General features: G+C 48.2%; 1 protein-coding gene across 12 annotated transcripts in view; it reads right to left on the bottom strand.

The window, feature by feature from the left end:
- LOC119180070 (uncharacterized) overlaps window positions 1-22901 on the bottom strand; it is a 103081-nt gene that overhangs the window by 16423 nt on the left and 63757 nt on the right. For 4 of the 12 annotated variants that reach the window (XR_012884961.1, XM_075869365.1, XM_075869361.1 and 1 more), the window contains one exon: window positions 17127-17313. The exons of the other annotated variants lie outside the window; for them this stretch is intronic. Coding sequence is in view for 2 of the 4 variants with exons in the window: in XM_075869365.1 (XP_075725480.1) it covers window positions 17288-17313 (26 nt within the window). In the remaining 2 variants the exon portion in view is untranslated. Of the gene's footprint in view, window positions 1-17126; window positions 17314-22901 lie in introns of those variants that run through there. 12 annotated transcript variants of the gene reach the window in all.

Raw genomic sequence — 22901 nt, forward strand, 5'->3', positions numbered from 1 at the left:
TTGAGTAGGGCTGACCGCTGATGAAGTACCCTCTCCATCGTAGTGGCTTCGGTCAGGAATTCTGCTACACTCTTCGGAGGACTCCGCACTAGACCAGCAAAAAGCTGCTCCTTCACGCCTCGCATCAGATAGCGTAGCTTTTTTTTCTTCTGGCATTGCCGGATCCGCTCGCCTGAAAAGCTGCGTCATGTCCTCCACGTACATGGTGACGGTCTCATTAGGCATCTGGATGCGTGAATGCAATGCACGTTCAGCACGATCGCGGCGGTCGGGGCTCCGGTAGGTCTCCAAGAGGCGATGCTGGAACTCGCGCCAGGATGTCAAGACATCACTTCTGTTCATGAACCACGTTCGGGCGCCGTCTTTCAAACACGCGTAGACGTTGCGGAGTTTGGCGGCTTCGTCCCAGTAGTTGATCGCTGCGACGTGTTCGAACTCGCTCAGCCAGTCGTCCACATCCTCAAACAGCTCTCCGTGAAAGGGACTAGGCATCAGCGGGTTCTGGACAGTGCAATAAATTGGTGCCGACGACGTAGGAGTTTCCATGACGCCTTGAGGCGAAGTCATAGTCGCTCTATGGATAAGCTGTGCCGGTGTCTCTGGTGGTAGGCCTCGTTGGCGGCGGCTTGTTCTGTGAACTGGCGTGTCCACGGGCACAGGGCTTGTGTTCCGGCTCCTGGATGGGCTCTTGTGCATGGGGTGCGTCGTCAGTTGTCGTACCCAGCACCTCCACCAATCTTGTCACCAATCTTGTCTCACTCAAGGAAACCTTCCGCAGAACTGCTCGTCAGGCTAGGACAAAAAGAAAAACTGCTCCAACCCAACCTCTTCGTCCTCTTCCACACGAAAAACCACGCGAATTCATGCGGCAATATGCTACCCCATTCAGCCAACCCTATGGAGAAAGGGGGAAAGAGGAGTAGACAACTACTCCCTCGTCGTCGAGGCGGGCTCCCGCAAGGGCTGCAGCAGATAGTGCCTTTTCCTTCCCTTCAACCCCACATTCCATTCCTCGTTGTTTGCTAGGAGCAGGGGCTTAGCTGCGAATATCCTTGTTTGCCTGAAAAGCTTTGCTCGCAGCAAACACAATGGCCTTTCTTGAGTCAAGCTCACAATGGCCTCTCTTGGCTCCTGTGTTTTCTTTGCGCGAACCAGTCCCGAAGCCCTCGTTCAGATTTTGCCGAGAGGAAATCAACCTGTCTTGACGGCACACCCTTGCTTGGAATGCGTCGACATATTTTCGTCCCGTTCACAGAGGCCGAAAAACTTCAGTATTGATGACGCTCGTAACATCACCGAGCACATTAACAGAATGTGGAAGACTGGCAACGTTCCGCCTGAATGGCGCGAGGCAACCACCATACTTATCCGTAAACCGGGTAAACCGTTAGCGCTAGGTTCACTTCATCCCGTCTTGCTCACGTCCTGCGTGGGTAAGGTGGCTGAACATGAAATACTCAATCGAGTCACAAAATTTGTTGAGGAGCGCCAGATTCTACCGATCAACCAAATTGGCTTTAGTTCGTCCCTCTCCACGCAGGATGTAATGCTCATGCTCAACTATGAGCTCAAGGATAAGATCACCAGAGACAATAGAGCCATTCTAGCGCTCAACCTCGAGAAGGCGTTCGACCGCGTCAAGCACTCTCATCTCCTCGACTTGATTCGCGAAGCAGGATTAGGTACGCGTTTCTACAACTATGTTAGCTCGTTCTTGCGCGAATGGATGGCTAGAATCCAACTCGGCTCGATGAGCTCGAAGAAATTCAACCTGGGACCGAGGGGCGCACCCCAAAGGGCCGTGATATCTCCGTTCCTGTCCAACCTCTCCATGCGCGCTCTGTCACAACTCTCACAGATCGGCAGCATCAGTCACGCCTTCTACGCAGACAACATCACCGTCTGTTGTACGAGTGGCAGTGACGGGCATATCGAGGAGCGACTGCAAGACGCGGTGAACATGATACAAATATTCCTACGCCAGGCCGGTCTTTCGCTATCAGCAGAGAAATCAGAATTACTTCTATACCGCCCGAAATACAAGGCGCGCAGAAATGTATACGCGGGGATCAATGTCCTGACGGCGGATGGTACAACCATCCCCACGGTGGACCAAGTTCGCATACTAGACCTGGTCATTCAGGTCAACGGCCATAATGACGTCAGTATTTCTCATTATTCCAGAAAGGCCGAAGCAATGGCTAAATTAATTAACAGATTAGCTAACAGAAGTGGCGGGCTGTCTAAGGAGAATCTCCGCAGACTGTTTCACGCTTTCCTCATGTGCTACATCAACCATGTGGCTCCCGCCCACCTGTGGCAAAAAGGAGACATACGCCGTTTCGACGTGATCATCCACCGGTCCGTTAAACAGGTGCTCGGGTTACCTGGCAGCACCCGTACGGTCAAGCTCAATGAGCTAGTCATTCATAACACATTCAAGAAATCGTAGAAGCTCAAAAAGTATCTCAAGTTGTATGGCTGTCTTCCACTGCAGCTAGGAGACGGTTACTAGCCCACCTCATGCTCAGATCTCCCGTATCCCAAGAATGTCCGCGGCAGCTCCCCGAAGACCTGCGAGCAAAATTAACAGTATCCCCGATACCCCGTAACATGCATTCCACACGTAACGTTGGGAGACGTCAGGCACGGGCGCGAGCCGTACTCCGTACCGCAGCCTCTATGGAGGATAACGTGGCCTTCGTAGACGCTAAGCACTATGGCTCTACCGACCACTTTGTCTCGGTGGTTACAACACTCAAAGGCGAACACTTGTCGTCTATGACTTGATTAAATTGAAACGCTGATTGCGCCGAGCAGGTCGCTGTGGCACTAGCTGTCACTGCCACCGATCGCACCGCCATTTACACGGATTCGCGCGCAGCCGCACGGGCCTTCATGACGGGCTCAGTTTGTCGGGAAGCCGCGCGCGTTCTCTCTGCTGCCCATTGGTCAGGAAAAAAGCACATAATCTGGTTCCCGGCACACGTTGGCCGACACGTACACGGAACTATCCTTAATGCCAACAAGTTGGCTCACTCCCGGGCGCGAGGTCTCACATTCCACGCCGGGGAGGACCTCTCGAAGGCTGAGGACGTCACTTGTTTCTTCAGAGACCCGTTGCTGACTTTTAAGGAAATTTGCAAACACTACCAGTTGGAGCGCCGGAAATACCCACTTCGCACCCACACTTAACAAGACCTCAGTCCATAACTCTACGACTCTTATGCCTAGTTCACACTGAAACATCCGCTTTCTACAGCGACCGAAATTCTCCTGCCGCCGAAACGCAGCGTCGTTAACACTGGACGCGCCCCGCGCCGCCGAATATGCCATCTACTACGGGGCGAACACGGGATGGATGCGCTGTCACCCGGTTGTTGTCGCGGCTCGCAAACGCTACTACGCTATTCGGTGGTGTATACTTCGACGATTCTCGTACGCAAGAAGCAAGAAGACAGTACTGCTTACTTTGCTGGCAAGTGGCTGTCTTGTAATGCACGAAGAGCAGTAAAACCACCGACGCCAGCGGCGTTGGTGGGTTCGTTTTGCTCTGCAAGACCGCAATAAGCTCGGTCACGCCAACAGCAAGCTCGGTCACCTCTTTCACGAAAAACGGAGGCGAAGTAGGCACAGAGTAGGTTAAACTACCGTTCATTTCAACATTGTTACGTGCACTGCGGCATAACAAGTGAGTAGGGCTTGGCCGCCATTTTTCAAAATTCCTTGACTAGTACTCCTATTGGTCCGCGGTGACTGATTCGGCGGCAGACGCCGCAAAAATCGGTCCGGGAGCGATCGGTGCGAAGAGCGCCCTTTCAACGGATCTCACCGCCGCTGAACCGGATTCGGAGCACTTTCGGCGCCTGGAATGCTCGGTGTGAACGCGGCCTTACAGACGGAGGCGTATGCATCGTCTCTAACTTGCTCTAAATACATAGATGACATAGATCTGTTGTGCCTGCGCTGTGGTCATCCCAAATGTACTCTGCAACACATGCGGTGGCAATGCCCTGCGTTGCGCGAGAGCAGCGAATCTCCCTCTACGGAGGCGGACTGGACCTGTCTCCTCACAAGCCACGACAAATGAGACCAGCTTAGGGCCATCCAGAGGGCCCACGACATAGCCGTGAAGTTTAACCTCCCCGTCCCATCGTGGGAGTGGCCTACCGATGTCGCCCCCTAAGGGGGATTGAGCGCTGCCTCCGGATAATAATGAAGTTCTTTGCCTGCCTGCCTGCCTGTCAGCTTCCTTCCTTTCACAATTTTGAACCTCACAGGCTTGAAAAAACTCAAAAGACGCGCAAAACACGAGTAGCTGAAACACGAAGAGATGCACATTAGTAAAGACGCGGCGGAGAACGCTGGTTCTGCGAACGTGGGACGAACGCGCGATTCCGGCGTACCGGCGTACCACAAGGATTTGCCACTTGATGACACCGCCCCACCTGCTGACGTAGTGCGAGTGCAAAAGATTCATTACTCATCCCTCCTCCTTTCACGGTTGATGTTTGTTGCACGCGGTGACTAGACTTACCTTGTGAGGCAAACTATGAAGCCTAGAGATCTAATTCTTACCTGTTTTACCCATTTCACTATGTTTAATTGCGCCACGTTCGGCGAACGTTTGAACCACCAAAAAACGCCTGTGAGATTTATCATTCATTCAAAATATATAGTTTGTAGCAATGAGTGGTCAAGTTAGTGAGCACAAATAGATACAAGACACAATATGCATCTAATATTGTGCAATACTCATTGCTAGTTAGCGTCTAAAAGAAAATAATTGAGTTTCTCCGGTATTGGCCTGCACAAAAATTAGCTATATTTATTGCTGCCTTGTAGGTTTCCTTATGAATATAAAGGAGTTTTTCTCTTCATAGATTCTAAGAAAGGGGCCTGCTGCTTCATTATAAAGAAGTTCAGAGTATCCGCTTGTATGTATAGTTTTGTCGCTTCAGCGGCAATGCCTGACAGAGTACATCTATAAACTACCCAATGACGCAATATTAATTGATCAATTTTTTTGTCAAAGAGCTAAGTGACTTCGCATGAAAAATAAGTTTAATGTAGTTCAGATAGCCGCTAAATATTATGGCTCAGCTATGTAAAGAAAGATATTTCTAAACGAACATTCATTATTTTGCCATGTTCATTGGATCGTAAATACAGTACAACTTAGTTTACGTCCAATATCTCGTCCAGAAATTTCGAATGGCACTTCGTCTAAAACCACAGTAAATTTCGCTTTGTTACGTGAAATAGTTTTGCTATACTCGCAGTACAACGAAGGCTTGTACAGCAAAAATGCTCTAGTTGCTCACATTATTTGCCTTGCTACTAGGTAACGCTTTCGACCAGGCATTAAAATCTGATGTCATTGAAAAGAGGGAACAAAAAGCTTCTTGAAGTAGCCCAATTCAGTTTTCTTTGTGAAGCGCCGCGAGCCCAGTGAATCTGCAAAAAATACGTAAGAGGCGGAGTGGTTGGAGCCGGAGTGGGGCCACCACCTTAAGCTGAATAAGTTGCGGCGTAACTTAAAAGTAGGCGAAAGTTATAGCGCGAGAACAGAACTACGACAAAAAGACAAGAAGGACACGAAGGACACTTGTCTCTTATCTCTTTGTGGTCATTCTGTTCTTGCGCTATAACTATCGTCATGTCATACCAACTAGCCCAAACTACCTTACTTCTAAGTTAAAAGTAGGGTTTATTCGTGAATTTTAGCGCTGATGGTAACATACACTTCGTTCTGGACAGATCAGAATAAAATAACACAAAAACGTCTATTGTCAGCACTCGGGAAAGACTCGTCATAAGTAAAGAAATATAAGCCTCTCTGCACAAAAGACATTTATGAATAATTGAAAACATTTTGAAAGGCATCTGTAACCTGTGCACAGCAAATGGCACTTGAAACATCCGATGACCGCTACATAAATCTCGCAAACGTGGCCTTGACGCAAATTTTAATATATATTTCATGCAATGTGAATTACCTCTGAAGTCCATTTCATACCAAAGAGAGTGAGGCGTCATGTGCGTGCCTTACTAAGGACAGTACTTTTTCGCATGCACTACTATCGGTCAGTGATTACTTCGAAGTAGTCAGGCTTAGTCACTGGACACACTGTTCTCTTTGTAGACGTTCATCGACACAAAGGAACGGTTACCCATAAGAAAAATCTTAGGGGAAATGTCAGTCAAGGGCATTACACTGCTGTTATGTGGTATTGAAGCCGACGTATAAGCCAGACGCTGACGTTAATAATTTCGGGCATGTATTTTCCGTATCACTTATTTCAATATACTGATTGTCTAATGCTTTCCTGAATTCATCTTCGAATGAGTACCTGAGGCCACAGAATGAATGAATGTTAAGCCACAATCATGGACCAATATCTGTAAAAGCCTCAAAAAGTACGCACTGAAAAGAAGCACTGCTTGTGCGTCTTTCCCGTTTTGCAAGGTAGTAGATTAGAAGCCAAAACATAAAATATTAAGATCGTCAGACTTCAACTCTGCCATCATTTTGGGCCTCCAATTTTCCAGAGCACAAGAAGTGGACAGTATGTAGTCTTTAATTGTTGACTTTTGTGAGCAATATCACACAACATGATCAGGGCCTTGTGTTCGATTGTGACTTTTCCAAGTAATTTAACTTAGTTTGCTTTTCTTCTTCAACTTTCCAAGAACCTTGATAGAATCAATGCATGCAAGTTTATTAGCTCTGCTATTACAGTCCAAGTCTGACTGCTGGCAACGTCCAGGGCTTCGCTAACAACATAAAAAACACAATCACTTACATTTTTACCATTTCCGATCCACACAGCTAAGCCTGCTCTTAGTCGTAAACGCTAGAGTTACAGAAAATGTTAGAATGAGACAGAAAATACTATGATTTGGGGAAAATAACTACAAAGACAATATCTCTGCATGCCAGATCTAGGCAGCTCTTAGCCCAGCTGAAGATGGTCTAAAACTGGTTGTCTTTCACACATTCAGACGTACTAATCCTCAGCCCAGCTGAGAATTCGCCTGTCCCAGTGAACATCTGGCCCTCGTTTGTTCCAGTCCCACCTGAGGATTGTCCCGTCGTTGTAGGCGTTAGGCTTGCGCCTCAGTGTTCCAAAGCGGAGGGTTTTACCGTATTCGCTAGTGTTTTCCTGCACCATCGGTGGCTTGGAAAGACGAATGAGTCCGTTGATTACACTAGGCTTCCTGTGTTGGAATTCAAACGGTGCAGCTTGCTCCTTATCTATCGTAGCCAACCTTCATCATACAACGTAATCCAACCTTCAACCTTTGTTTCTCATACAGCAGCGCCTTTTGTTTCTTAACTTCATTTGGTATTAGGTGGACATCTAGCACCCACGTTTGATCTTTTCTGGCATTTTATTGTCATGTAGTACCCTCTTTTACACTATTTTGGGCATTTTGTCATGACGCCTAGTGACAACATAATAAGATAACTTGGCTGCATCTTCGAACAACATTCTCACAATGCACAGAATTCTGTGTTTACACATTATAGAAAAACTCGAGGCCTCCGCAGAACAGAATGACTGTTCAATACATAGAAGGAGACCACATGTACTCGGTTGTCAAACAGCCGCTACATGATAAAGACACACCTCAATGACGTGAATGAAATTTAAAAATAGCCAAAGTTTCCTATATATTTCTGAATTGATAGTTCTACTTTTGTTGAAACAATCAAAAGCAATTTTTCACTAAAATAATTTAATACCGGTACTCTCGTAGACAGCATCATAAATGGCCCTCCTGTACATTTCCTAGTCTCATCAAAAAATAATGCTGAATATTACAGTCGCATTTCAGCTCGTCCTCATCATCATACATCTAGCAAAGAAGGCCCTTACAGTTTCAATGGTATTGGCCTGTCTTTAAGGAAGGTGCAGCCTCATCTCTTTTACCAAAAAAAGTTGGTCGTAAGTCAGTAATGTTCCTGTCTTTTTTTTATTTACACTGCCCGTTTTGTTTTAATACTAGTCGTAGTGAATATTTTTTTTCAAATTAGTTACTGCATGAGCAGGTATTTCTTCAAAACAAACAGCCCCAAGCTCAAAAAAAAGAAAAATTTACAACAGCGTGACAGAATAACTACGCAATAAAAGGCACATACATTACGCCAACTAATCCAACAGCATTTTCACATATACTGACGGAAAAAAGATGAGGATGACCAGTTTCAACTTATAGCTCCGTGCAAACGTCCGGAGGCCCCAAAAAGTGATGCACGTAGAGGCGTCGCGACAACCGTGCATGGCTTGCAGAAATACTCTTTTCCCCTGTTCTGTTCGCAGGCCAACATTGTTACATTGTCCAAGTCAAAATTACGTCTCATCACTGTTCATCGCAAAGAGATAAAAAAAATTGACGGAACTCACGTACAGTGGGAATTGATGATATGTGAAGCACGGATGACCGATGTTTAAATGTCACTTTAAAATCAGCACAACGTTACGAGGTGCAGGTAAATGATGCCGTACATGACTTCCGTGTCATGATTATCATGTTTGGATGTGTCGTTTACCTTCGTCATCTATTCACGTCACGTGATATCAGCACATGGTTACGTTACGTTAGTGAAACGCGAGCACTTATAGTCTGACGCCAGGCGCAACCAGCGTCTGTCAGCGCGGCCCGACGGAAACCGGCGCGAAGTGCGACATGCTCCATTTCGCACCGATGCGTTACTCAGACAAGACTGAGTCTCCCTCTTTTCGTGATGGAAGGACGCCGAACGCGCTGAAACGCGCATAAGCACAATGTTACGAGGAGAAGGTAAATGATGCCGTACATGACTTCCGTGTCATGATTACCATGTTTGGATGTGTCGTTTACCTTCGTCATCTATTCACGTCACGTGATATCAGCACATGGTTACGTTACGTTAGTGAAACGCGAGCACTTATAGTCTGACGCCAGGCGCAACCAGCGTCTGACGGCGCGGCCCGACGGAAACCGGCGCGAAGTGCGACATGCTCCATTTCGCACCGATGCGTTACTCAGACAAGACTTCGCCTCCCTCTTTTCGTGACGGAAGGACGCCGAACGCGCTGAAACGCGCATAAGCACAATGTTACGAGGAGAAGGTAAATGATGCTGTACATGACTTCCGTGTCATGATTACCATGTTTAGATGTGTCGTTTACCTTCGTCATCTATCCACGTCACGTGATATCAGCACATGGTTACGTTACGTTAGCGAAACGCGAGCACTTATAGTCTGACGCCAGGCGCAACCAGCGTCTGTCAGCGCGGCCCGACGGAAACCGGCGCGAAGTGCGACATGCTTCATTTCGCACCGATGCGTTACTCAGACAAGACGGCGTCTCCCTCTTTTCGTGATGGAAGGACGCCGAACGCGCTGAAACGCGCATAAGCACAACGTTACGAGGTGCAGGTAAATGATGCCGTACATGACTTTCGTGTCATGATTACCATGTTTGAATGTGTCGTTTACCCTCGTCATCTATTCACGTCACGTGATATCAGCACATGGTTACGTTACGTTAGTGAAACGCGAGCACTTATAGTCTGACGCCAGGCGCAACCAGCGTCTGACGGCGCGGCCCGACGGAAACCGGCACGAAGTGCGACATGCTCCATTTCGCACCGATGCGTTACTCAGACAAGACTGCGTCTCCCTCTTCTCGGTATGGAAGGACGCCGAACGCGCTGAAACGCGCATAAGCACAACGTTATGAGGTGCAGGTAAATGATGCCGTACATGACTTTCGTGTCATGATTACCATGTTTGGATGTGTCGTTTACCTTCGTCATCTATCCACGTCACTTGATATCAGCACATGGTTACGTTACGTTAGCGAAACGCGAGCACTTATAGTCTGACGCCAGGCGCAACCAGCGTCTGTCGGCGCGGCCCGACGGAAACCGGCGCGAAGTGCGACATGCTCCATTTCGCACCGATGCGTTACTCAGACAAGACTGAGTCTCCCTCTTTTCGTGACGGAAAGACGCCGAACGCGCTGAAACGCGCATAAGCACAACGTTACGAGGTGCAGGTAAATGATGCCGTACATGACTTTCATGTCATGATTATCATGTTTGAATGTGTCGTTTACCTTCGTCATCTATTCACGCCACGTGATATCAGCACATGGTTACGTTACGTTAGCGAAACGCGAGCACTTATAGTCTGGCGCCAGGCGCAACCAGCGTCTGTCGGCGCGGCCCGACGGAAACCGGCGCGAAGTGCGACATGCTCCATTTCGCACCAATACGTTACTCAGACAAGACTGAGTCTCCCTCTTTTCGTGACGGAAGGACGCCGAACGCGCTGAAACGCGCATAAGCACAATGTTAAGAGGAGAAGGTAAATGATGCCGTACATGACTTCCGTGTCATGATTATCTTGTTTGCATGTGTCGTTTACCTTCGTCGTCTATTCTCGTCACGTGATATCAAATGTGATATATGTGGAGCTAGCAGAACGGCCGCGAGCTCGCTATGAGCGTGGTATGTTGTCATGTTCTTACATAACACGCGTGTCAGGATTATCATGTTTGCACCAGTCATATATTTCGTCATCCATTGAGCCCACATAACACCAAATGTGGTTTATCTGTAGCTAGCAAAACAGCCGCGAGCGCATCATGAAGGGCCCAATATACTGCTATGTGGCGTTGACGCACGCGCACGCTGGGCACCGCGACGCTACGTTAGCAAAACTCGAGCACTTATAGTCTGACGCCAGGCCTGACCAGCGTCTGTCGGCGCAGCCCGACGGCAATCGGCGCGAAATGCGACATGCTCTATTTCGCGCCCATGCATTACCCAGACAACACTGCGTCTCCCTCTTTTCGTGACAGAGGGACGCGGACGCGCTGAAACGCGCATGCGCCAATGCAATGCAACGCGGCGCGCACCTGCGAGTTTAAGGCACGACCGGTGCCTTACGTGGCAACGCCGGCGAGCACGTGCCCCGCGTCATGTCAAAATGTATTGGTGTTTTGACTGTGGCATGTAGTCATGTTCTCACATGATACGCATCTCATGATTATAATGTTTGCACCAGTCACATACATTCGTCATCCGTTGGCGTCAAGTAATATCGAGTTTCGTACATCTGAAGCTAGCGAATCTTCCACTAGTGCGTCATGAGCGTAGCTCTTAGTCATGTTGTTACATGACACGCATTTCATGTTTATCATGTATGCACCAGTATCATACCTCCGTCATCCATTCACGTCCCGTAATACCAAATTTTGTATAAGTGAAGCTAGCAAAACGGCTGCCTTCACATCATGAGCGTAGCCTGTAGTCATGTTATTACATGACACGCATCTCAAGATTCTCACGTTTGCACCAGTCGCATACCTTCGTCATCCACTGACGAACCAGTGACCGCCGGGTTGCTCAACACTCGCAAGATCACAGAGTGTCGTTGGCTGTTAGGAACCATCACATGACTATAAAGTTAAATAAACTCCCTTCTGTCGATGATAACCTTCGTTACCCCCTGTAGTCGCCTCTAATATCCAGCAAGTGCGCAGAACAATTTCTTCTTCACGAACGCAGCCGAAGGCTTCTCACAATCATCACTCCACTGGCTTAGTCTGTTGGTTTGTGGGGAACGACCGCCTGGCAGCGAGGCTGCCTATCACTACTCCAACAGCGAATGAAAGCCACTGAGCGATGCGCCGGAGAAATTGCAGAACATCCACCGAGGCATAAGCCATGCGCCGGAGTAGTTGCGGCGCGGTTACAAAAGCCTAATTAGGGAATTAGCCCTGTTTTCTTCCGGCTTTTTTTCGTTCGTGATTCACCGGAATAAAACGGTGGAAATAAATTTTACATGCTCCAGTACGCTCTAAGGCAAAACGGTGTTAAAAAGGTGTGTGGTTAATCCTTTTGGGGACTAATGGGGCTGCCACAACCATTAATTCCTTTAGGGACTAACGGCACCGGGTTTTGCAGTTAGTCCCCACAGACGAACTCAAGGGACTAACATTTAGTCTTCAGATTTCCACCTTATAGAGCAACTGGTAATCTCCACATTTACACTTTACCGGGCAACCGTTAGTCCTCTAAGTTGCACCTTGTCGGATGAACGGTTGATCCACTCAAATACTCCGATCAGATGGACTTTTTGTCCCCAGTTCAAACATTATTTTTGTTTATTTTCCGCCAGGCCGAATACTTTTTAGCCTGTTTTTCTGCGCAGTGAGCAACAAATTGCGCGGAAAAGACCACGCGAACAAGTAGTTAGCCACCTTTGTGTAACTGCTTTCGCAGTCATAGCAACAACAAAAGACAAAAGTGAGACATCGAAATCTTTTATTTTTCTACATATACATGGATTGGCCGCTAGGGGGCCACGGTGTGTGGACGCGCGTCGCATCGGCTCCGCAGATTTTCTATGGTTTTCGGCGATTTCTTTCCAGCCAATCAGTTGAGAGTATTCCCAAGTGACTGCGAAAGTCCTGCGGTCTCTCCCGATACCATTTGTGCAGGTGAGCCCGTGTTTCGGTCACTTCAAAGATGTTTCGGTCACTTCAAAGCCCTCAAAAAAAAGGCAGAAAACTGGCACTTTGAAAATGGAACTATTTCAGCGAAATTCGAGAGGAGGATGCGGATGACACCATAGTGAATACAGAAAAGGGCGTATAGAAGCTCCAACAAAGCCTTAAGATAGCCACTAAAATTGTTCCTAAAGAAGCGCAGATGGCGGAGATCGACAGCACACTATTTCATCTGTGGGAGGCAAGGACTAGCATCTGAAAGCACTGGAAAAGATAAAAATACAATCGTAATTTAAGAAAAAAATCAGCTGCATTAGACAAGGAGATAGAGCTCCATGCGAATCGGCTGACCCAACAACAATGGGAAGCCACGTGCAACTTGATGGACAGAGAAATGAAGGTGTCCAAGACTTGGAACATTCTCTGAAGTTTCCTAGACCCGCAAAGTATAAAGACTACACAGAGGCACAAGCTGCAACAAGTAGTACATAACTATGCAGGAACAGAGGAGAAGCTCTTCCACGAGCTACGAAAAAAGTACTTTGCAGACGCAACAAAAGAACCACTTCCCAGTTACAAGAGCCAAGACAACCTTATACTCGATGTTGATATAACGGAGGCTGAAGTTAGATTCGAGCTCGCTTGACTAAGCGCGAGGTCTGCTACGGCACCTCATAAATTTACTAATAAGACGCTTAGAAACTTGGATGACGAATCTATCAAGACCCTCGCTAAATACATGATTAAGCGTTGGGAGAGTTGGACCATTTCACGTGAATAGAAGACTACTCGGGTCATTATGATTTTGAATCCGGGAAAAAAAGCACAGTTAGATAACCTTACACCAATTTCACTGACTTCATGTATAGGCAAAATTATGCAACACGTCATTCTTACGCGTCTGACTACCTACAGGGAGGAGAACGCACTCCTCTCACATACCATGATGGGTTTTAGAGCTAACTTATCAACGCAGAACATCATGTTAAAGATGAAGCATCAAATACTCGACGTAGAGACCCGATCTTTAGACTTCAAGGCTAGCCTTGGCCTTGATCTCACTGAGGCCTTCGATACTATCACACACTGAGCCATATTACAGAATCTTCAGAACTAAGGATAGGACAGCGCACTTACGCATAAGTGAGATACTTCTCATCCAACCGCACTGCAAGAATTGCGATTGGAGAAACAAGGGCTGAAGAGATTGAATTGGGCAGTAGGGCGACGCCACAAGGTTGGTTGTGGTCTCCCCTGTTATTTATTGTAGCGATGATTGGCCTACCCGCAAAACTTGACCAAATCGAGGACCTTAGACATAACGTATACGCAGATAACATCACCCTCAAGGTGACGGGTGGGAGTGACGGCGACATTGAAAACATATTACAAGAGGCTGTTGATACTGTAGAGAGATATGTAGAAGGTAAGAGGCTTAAATATTCTCGCGAAAAGTTGGAGTCGCTAATTTATAGGCCCACATGTAGGGGACGCAAAAGCCTACAGGAAAGGCCAGACACCATGATTGTTGCAGGGGGAAGTAAAATACACACGGTAGCAAACCTACGAATTCTCGGCCTCCGTATATCTGAGAATGAACACAATAGAGAAACCATTAGGGTATTAGAAAACAGCGCCCACCAAACAAGCAGGTTGATCAAACGAATAGCCAAGAAAACTATGTATGAAGGAACACAACTCAGTTCGTTTAGTCTAGGCTTCTTTAGTCAGCCGCATCGTGTACGTCACCCCATGTCTTAAACTACACATAGCCGAACAGAGCAAAATAAATTGCATCATTAAGAAAGCATCTAAACAAGCGGTAAATCTACCGTTAAATAAGTCGAACGAGAAGTTCTTGGCTCTAGGACTACATAACACGCTCGCACAACATATAGAGGCCCACACGATGACAGAGTAAACCAAGAGCCCTACGGAAAGGCATAATTTGGACATAATTGGCGTCACGTACAACGTGCAACATGTGGTCAAAAAAGATATTCTGTGGGAGGCAAGGGGGCGTATCGGGGTACCTCCATTACCTAGAAATATGCATCCTGAGCATCACCACACTAGAAAAATAGAAAGAGCGGAAACCCTACATAAAAGGTTCAGCAACACCCGGGACGTGGTATATGTAGATGCAGCAGAACACGAGAATGGCCGTAACATGATAATCGTAGCTACAAATATTCAAAGGGATTCCAACGTCAGTGGCAGTGTACGCACAGATAAGGCAGAAGTGGCGCAGGAGGCTGCTATAGCACTAGCACCAGCCTCCACAAAACCCGAAGTCGTGATGAGCGATTCCAAAACCGCTGTTAAAAGTTATGCCAAGAAGAGCTTCTCACTGAAAGCGCTAAATATTCTGGGTACCTTTTGCGACGAGCAGGTAGTTCACATTATATGGACACCTGCTCACTTCTCCTTCCCCGGGAACAAAATCGCGCACGACCTGGCTCCAAATCTGGCTGCCCGAACAAGCGCTGCGCTAAGCCCGGGGACGGAGAGGACAACATGGTTAGTTATGAAGGTATCACAAAACACAACAGGCTAGGAAGGGTACGATTCCTCCAGCACATAGATCGCTCAACAAGCAGCAGGTGACGGCATGGCGCCTCATACAAACCAAAACTTTCCCGAACCCGGTAACTTATTACTACATCTACCCAAAGATATCCTCAGATTTGTGTAAGTTCTGCAATCAAAAGGCGGATCTCTATCATATAATGTGGGCTTGCCTCTCAGTGACAGAGCAACATAAAAAATACAGCAATGAAGAGCATTGGAAGACCACACTGCTAAGCACAGACCCAAGAGTGATACTCGACGTCTTTCGGCAAGCCGAGGATGCCATCAAAGCGCGAGGCCTCATGGCCGACACTTTGAAGACTGAGACAATTCTTCCAAATCTTGCCGTTGTTTTTCTTCTTTACTAAAGTCATTTCTTCCTCGTATGGTCAAACTGTAGTTCAAACTGTGGGTAAAGCTTCGCGAATCTTTAGACCCTTGCAAGTCACTCTCTCAATTATGGCTAACCATGCGAGGGCTACGCACATTCCCTGAACAGCGTTTTCCGTTTAAAGCCTTGGCACTATTCTAACGTAGAACGGACATCGACGTAGCGGAAATCTTTTGTAGGAAGATTGCAGGCCCTTCCTCTTGCGCAGGAGTCTGCTGCTACCACACCACATTTCTTTGATCTATGCGTGAACCAACCTATCTCAATGGTAGTGCTGGACACGGCTCTTGCTTCTTGTAATCGGTCTTCGTCGCCCGGGCCAGGTGGCAAATCATACCGGCTATTGTGCAACCTCAGCGATCGCGCACGTAGGGCTTTGCTGGACGTATTCAATGAGTCTTGGCAAGCTGGAGCTATTCCCAGAGAATGTAAAACAAGCAGTTTGGTTCAAATTCTCAAACCTGGAAATCACCCTTAGAGCTAACGTCAGAACACCCAATAGCGCTGGCTAGTTGCGTAGGCAAGCTGTTGGAGCGAATGATTCTTGCCAAGCTCGAGTGGTTTTTAGACCGCCATGAAGTATATCCAGACGGCATGGCCAGATTTCGTCATCTTCATACTCTCTAAAAAATGGAGTATTTAGGGAGCGTTTTCGCTATACAACAATAATCGTCATCTACTTCGAGTACTTTCTTCAAGCTATCGTCATGGTTCTGGTAGTTCTAGGTCCAAACGCCGCACGCACTATCAGTGATGCTTTGCATTTCCCAGAGCAAAGTGACCAGCGCTGCGTTTTCAAAAAAGGAAATGAGAGCAAGTCAGATGACGATTATGGTTGTGTAGCAGAATTACTCCCCAAATACTCAATTTTTTCTTAAAGTGCAGCTCTATTGACAACGTCAATCACTTGGTGACATACGTACAACACCAGAAAATAAGCCGATGGCTATCTGTAGCACCGTTTAGATGTCAAAGCCGCATATGACAACGTCTCTTACGAAGCCATGATTGACGTCCTCGAGTCCGTTGGTATGGGAGGGCGAGTGTACCGCTAGATCGGCTGCTACCTTCATATGAGATCATTGTTTTTGTAAACTGATGACGGGCCAACGCCACATTACATATATTGTCGTGTTTTCCAAGGTGGTGTGTTGAGCCCCACAATATTCAGTCTTGTTAAGATCGGCCTCGTAGAAAGCATGCCAGAGTCTGTGCAGAGATCTATCTATTTAGACGACATTTGTGTCTCAACGTCAAGTGTAGACGTCCACAGATACGTGCGAGACTTCAAAAAGCAGAGAACTCTATTTCAGCGTACCTTAGAGAACGAAGCCTCGAGACTTCTCCAGAGAAATTGGCGCTGGTTGCATTCACGTGGAAGGCAATGACATCATATCATATCACTATGAATGGGCAAATTCTCTGCCACACGCCTAACACAAAGGTGATTTGGGGTCACCATTGATTGATCAAAACCTCTGATGGAGTCATCGATGATGATACCATAGCTCAACTTTTCTTATTCCCTGGAGGACAAAAGTGGGGCACGTCAGTGCACGCAATGTTGAAGATATACAGGACGCTGCCCATGAGTTACCTGCTGTATAGCTTTCCATTTTTGATGAACGCTTGCAAAAGTAGTATACCTTTAATCAAAAACGCCCAGGGTCAGGCACTCAGAGTTTGTCTTGGACTACCATGGTGCACATCCACAGCGGAGACCATGGCAATCACGAAACATCATCCAGCCACAATGCACATTCTTGTGGAGGTGTTTCGAGCTCTCGCTCCTGCCCACCACCTCGCTTCGATTCTAGAAGACTGTCCAAGTGCCTCCTTCTGTAAAAGAATATTAGGTTACCGTGAGTGCCTTCCAGCAGGGCGTACGCCTTCGGAACGCATCCTGACACCCCTTGGTGTTTGGATCGTCTGAACCTACACTTGGCGTTGCCGGGAATTCGCAAGAAATCGGATCTCTCACGCCTGCTTTGAAGCAACTAACCATAATTATGTTACACGAAGGATACAAACATACGGTAAACTTCATGCGTATGGTTCGGAAAATGTTGGGGGGTTTGCAGGAGCTGTGATATTTCCAGCAAGAACTGAAACTGTCCCGTTCCGAACCTCTCAAAACAACTTCGACAGCCGCAGAACTCACGGCACACTGCTGCGCACTCCGCATCATTGATCAAGAAGCACCTCTAAAATGGTTCATTTTCATTGATTGGGAGCCAGCTCGGCAATGTATTCAAAATGCGCCACGTCGTGAACCTCGAGACCAATTGGTACTGCAAACACGACACCTGTGTCATCATGTAATTGTAGCGTGAGAGGAAGACGAGACGGCGGCCAACGTGGTCGTGTCTTCTCTCGCCACTTTATTCCACGCCTCAAACGGAGCCGCGGTGGCTGTCCACGTCCCACACACCAAGTGCGCTAGATTGTTCTAATCCTCGCGCAGCTCGAGCTAGCATCAGCTGCGCGATAGGCGCGGCGCCGTGATTGAGAAATGATGATGGTGATGATGGCACTTCAGGGCTCCCCCCCCCCCCTAGCGCTTTGCGCGATTTGAAGACGTATGAAAAAAGAAAGAGAGCGACAAATGCTATATACCTGAACGACGATCCATGAAGTGTTCATTTGGCAAGTCCAGGTTGTCAACGTTTATGGGCCATCGGTAAGCAGTGTGTCTCCGGTGGGCGACTCTGGGAGAAGCGCAAGGAACGAAGGAGGAAGTGCCGGGTCGCTGTGGTAGCCGACAAGCGGGTCTCACGGTGACCTGTTCGGACAGGCCGAGAGTGGACCGTGTGTCGCGAGGTCATGCTGCTAACGTCGGCAGAGGGTCGGCAGTGCGGGTTTTGACGTTGGGGTCCACGCAACACAGACCTCAAAGTCGAGCGGCGTCTGACGTGCCGGTATAAATAGACGTGCCGACGCCCGCAGGAACGTGTCCTAACAATACCACCAAGTGTGCGGTGGGTAGTCGGTTACACGACTAGTGGTGGGACATTGCGTCGGATAGGCCGAGTAGGCGCTTGCGCCGTCTTCAGGGCTGTGACTGCAACTCGTGGCTGCGTAGCAGGGCGGCTCAAAAGTTGCCGCGATGTGTGACGCCAAGCACGTTGTCGTCGCCGACGTAGGGTAACGGGTCGTAGACACGTAAGAGGTATGAGCATCGTCGCGGTTGTGACACACCAGCTGGCGCTGTGGACACACGTCTGGTTGTTGCCGTCCGGAGGCAAAGGCTCCGGGTAATGGTGGTGGTGGAACCCAGTTAGCGTGGGCTCGCCCGGAGTATTGGACAGGACACCTGTGCTCGTGTAATGACCTCCGGTAGCCCGCGCACGAGGGTTGGCGTGCAGGTCTGCATAATTGATGACTGCTTCCAGCCAACACCCCTTAGATTGCTCTACCGCAGGCGTTGCATGCCTGGTGAGCCCTGTCTGAAGCGGACCGGGCACGTCGTCCTCAAGCGCGTCAGTCATAGTCGCAGCGTCTTGGAAGCTTGGCCGTGGTTGATGGCTGGTGGCTTTAACTTCAGCTGCGGGAAACTGCGAGGACGATGGTGGTCGTTGCTGGCAGGACGTGCAGAACATTGAGGCTGGTCGACAGTCGCCTTCGGACATCGGGGAGGGTGAAGGTTCCGCAACCGGGAGATGAATAGCGGGCGTGACAATACCCATCGTCGTGGTAGCCACCAGGGCGTTCGGTGAAGTTGCCGTCGTAGAACCTGACCTGTCAGCCGTGTTGTGAGCCATGGAGGTCGGCCGAGACGAGCCGGTGGTAAGCGTGCCTGCGGCGTCGTCAGCCGAGGACGATGAAAACACAAAGCTCGTGGCTGACTGGTTGCATTCAGCCCAAATGTCGAGAACCTTGGCAGATGGGCAGTCGGGCGCAGGACACGCGTCGCTAGTGGCCAGACGAGAGGTCAAGTCTCGTTTATCGGACGTTGTTGAAGGCGAAAGCTTCGAGGTCGGGAAGTCAATAACGGGCGAAAGGCCACCTGTGCCAGACTCCGATGCGGGCGGCAAGGTGGTCGTCATGGAGTCTGGTGGGGCCACGGTATCGCGTGCCGTCGCTTTCGTGGAAAACATGGAGGTAGCAAGCAAGCCAGAAGGACCATCGGCCGAGGACTTCGAAAAAACGCACTTCGTGGTGGACAGGTTGTCGGCAGCAGGAACGACTTCAAGAACCTCGTCGGATCTGTGACCGGGTGCGAGACTCACTGCGCTAGTGACCGGACCCAGGGTGGAGGGAGACGTTGTCGGGGAAGTTAGGTTGCGGTCAGATGAGAGCTTCGGGCCGGAGGGTCCAGCACGCTGCGACGCAGGGAAAACCTGAAAGTCGCGGGTAAACGGCAGCGGGTGGTGGGTGAGGCCAAAGCTGGCAAGCACCGCAGAGCAGAGGTCATCGTAAGGTTGCTGGCTGAAGGTTGAAGTGGCAGAGAGATGACGCAACTTTACCGGAAGGGTGTCATGAAGAATGGCGTGCATCAGCGGCTGGTCCGTGACGCCATTCAACGCAAGAACGGCATCGAGCTGCATGACCCATACCTTGGGGTAGGTCGATTGGAACGGCGGCAGTGGCGGGCAGAGTTGCGGGAACATGGCCGCGGGCCGCTCGGCGAAGGGCGTGTTCTCCGGGTCACCAATGTAGCGTGAGAGGAAGACGAGACGGCGGCCAACGTGGTCGTGTCTTCTCTCGCCACTTTATTCCACGCCTCAAACGGAGCCACGGTGGCCGTCCACGTCCTACACACCAAGTGCACTAGCTTGTTTTAATCCTCGCACAGCTCGAGCTAGCATCAGCTGCGCGAGAGGAGCGGCGCGGTGATTGAGAAATGATGATGGTGATGATGGCACTACATAATGAAGCAATGACATGATGTAAATTTTTGATGGTTTCCAAGCCACTCCGGCATCATCAATAACGAGCATGCCAACGATGCAGCAGAGAACGCTCTCGAAATGGTATTATTGACTCTTTCGACTATCACGAAGTGACGAAGCAGCAAGGCTTAACACACACGCGCACACACTCGCAAGATCTGTGTGGCACATGCCAGGTTTGCTTCACACGCGTCTTAATCGCTTGGATCCGTGCCCACAATTTACCATTCCATTTGGTTTATTCCGAGCTGAGACAACCGTTCTTTGCCGCATGTGGCTTGGAGTGTCCTATACGAACGCCTTTGCTTGCAGCATCAAATAGGCAGACAGTGCTGCATGTGACCATTGCGGTGCTGACGAAACCATCGAACACATTTTGTGCCAGTACCCTCAGTACAGCTGTCAAAGGCAGTTCCTGTCAGCAGTGTTCGCATGCCTTGACGACCAGCCGCTCTCCGGAAAATCAATTTTTCATTGTAGTAGAAAGAAGTTTTCATAGTAGTAGAAAAGAAACTTTCATCTTTACAGCTGTGTGTTGAAGTCGGTGAATGTCAGGCTATCTTTCGTCAAATAACACTTCCTAGAAATATGCTATGACTGTGTCTAGTTTTTATAGGCCACCTGGTTCATTCGTTGATATACTACGTCAATTTATATCTGCATTTGTAAAGGTACAGGTTGATAACCTCCCATTAGTTGGGTATTTTTATCTGCCAAAAGCTCTATGAAGTAATCAGAGTTCGCTGATTTTTTGTGGTGGTCCCTTGTGCCAATAAACGATGAATATGGTCACTTTATTTGCGCTGTCTCAAATGATGTGTGAATTTACAACAGGAAATTATGTACTTCACATGCTGCTCACAAACGAACCTCTTTTGGGGATTCGTCTCAAAGTGGCTCGTGCAATACATATATAATAAAGGTACAGTTTGTTGGTGCTCAGCTCAGCTTTATGAAGCTGAGCACCAACCAACTGTACCTTTAATCCTGATGAAGGCCAGACTCTAGGCCGAAACGTCGAAATAAACCATGTTGTGACCGCTCACGAAGGATCTACTTGACTATATATATATATATATATATATATATATATATATATATATATATATATATATATATATATATATATATATATATATATATATATATTTATATATATATATATATATATGAAATCTAACAGACAATAATGCCAAGAAAAGTATAGGGGAAGACATTAGACCGAATCGTAAAGTACATATGAAAAAAAGTGGGTGAAAAGATAACTTGCCGTGGGCAGGATCCGAACCTGCGACCTTTGAATAAAGCGTTCGATGCTCTACCACTGAGCTACCACGACAGCTATCCCCCCAGCCACTTTATTGGGTTTATAGGTGAATTAAACGTGAGAGTGTCAGTCAGTGCCACCAGTAGCCATGGCGGCGAGTGTAGCACACTCTTTTGAGCCTATTTGGCGTCACGTAGCACGTGAACTTATTACGAGTTGGCAGCTGACCAATAGTCCCTCGTACTTAACCTAAAGGCGCTAAGTCTGCCAGTACGGGGCTCCAACTATATGTACATATATATATGGTACGCAAAAAAAACTAATAAACGTGCTTGTTAGGATATATATATACAAGGTGCGTACTTTGCTTATGTGAGGTTATATGTGCCCAGAATATATCTGTTGTATTTATTATCACAGACATAATGGCTAGTATTAGGTGGTATTGGTGCTGGTAGAATCGTAAATGCCGCTAAAGAAAAAAACGACGATTGCTAGCATGCGAAATAAGTCTATGAGTTCGCTTTGTCATATTTTTAAGGAAGCAAAAGAACAAACAAAAACCAGTGATCGGACCATCTTGATGTTCGGCCGACCTCAGGTTGCAGCCGTTTTCCACAACTTTTTTTACGTGACATTTTCTGGTGGGGGTGCTGGGTAGCATACTATGCATTGCGACTAACACGAAGATTATCCTTAATTACCTAGTAACGCCTTAAAAGACCTAGGTGACCTTCGACGCTGTCGGCGGCAATTAGGCCAGCTGCCTCAGTTCAGCCCCCTTAAAGAACGCTCCGAAAACATGGCAATTGCAACAACGGCGACCCAGACTCCACAGGCTCCAACTCCGCCTGCTGCATGGTCTTTCTAAGTCTTTCGAACCTCCAAGCCATTTCATGGCTACACTTTCGAGGAGGGTGAAGACTGGCTGGATCAGTACGAGCGTGTCGCCGTCGCTAACGAATGGGAAAACCGCTGGAAGCTCGGGTACGTGTACTTTTAACTCGAGGATGCGGCACGCATTTGGTACGAGAACCATCAAGCTGCCTTGAAAACCTGGTCGGAGTTCTGCACTCAGCTGCGGAACACGTACGGGTGTTCAGACCAAAAAGAACAAGCACAGAATCTGCTCAATTGCAAGAATCAAAGACTTGACGAAAGCGTTGCGATGTTCGCTGAGGAGATGTCTCGGCTGCTCCTGCGAGCTGACTCCGCAATGTCGAAAGACAAGGAAGTACGCTTACAGATGCGGGGCGTTAAAAAACAGC

The sequence above is a fragment of the Rhipicephalus microplus genome, chromosome 7, assembly GCF_043290135.1.
Source record: "Rhipicephalus microplus isolate Deutch F79 chromosome 7, USDA_Rmic, whole genome shotgun sequence".
Classification (NCBI taxonomy): Eukaryota; Metazoa; Arthropoda; class Arachnida; order Ixodida; family Ixodidae; genus Rhipicephalus; species Rhipicephalus microplus.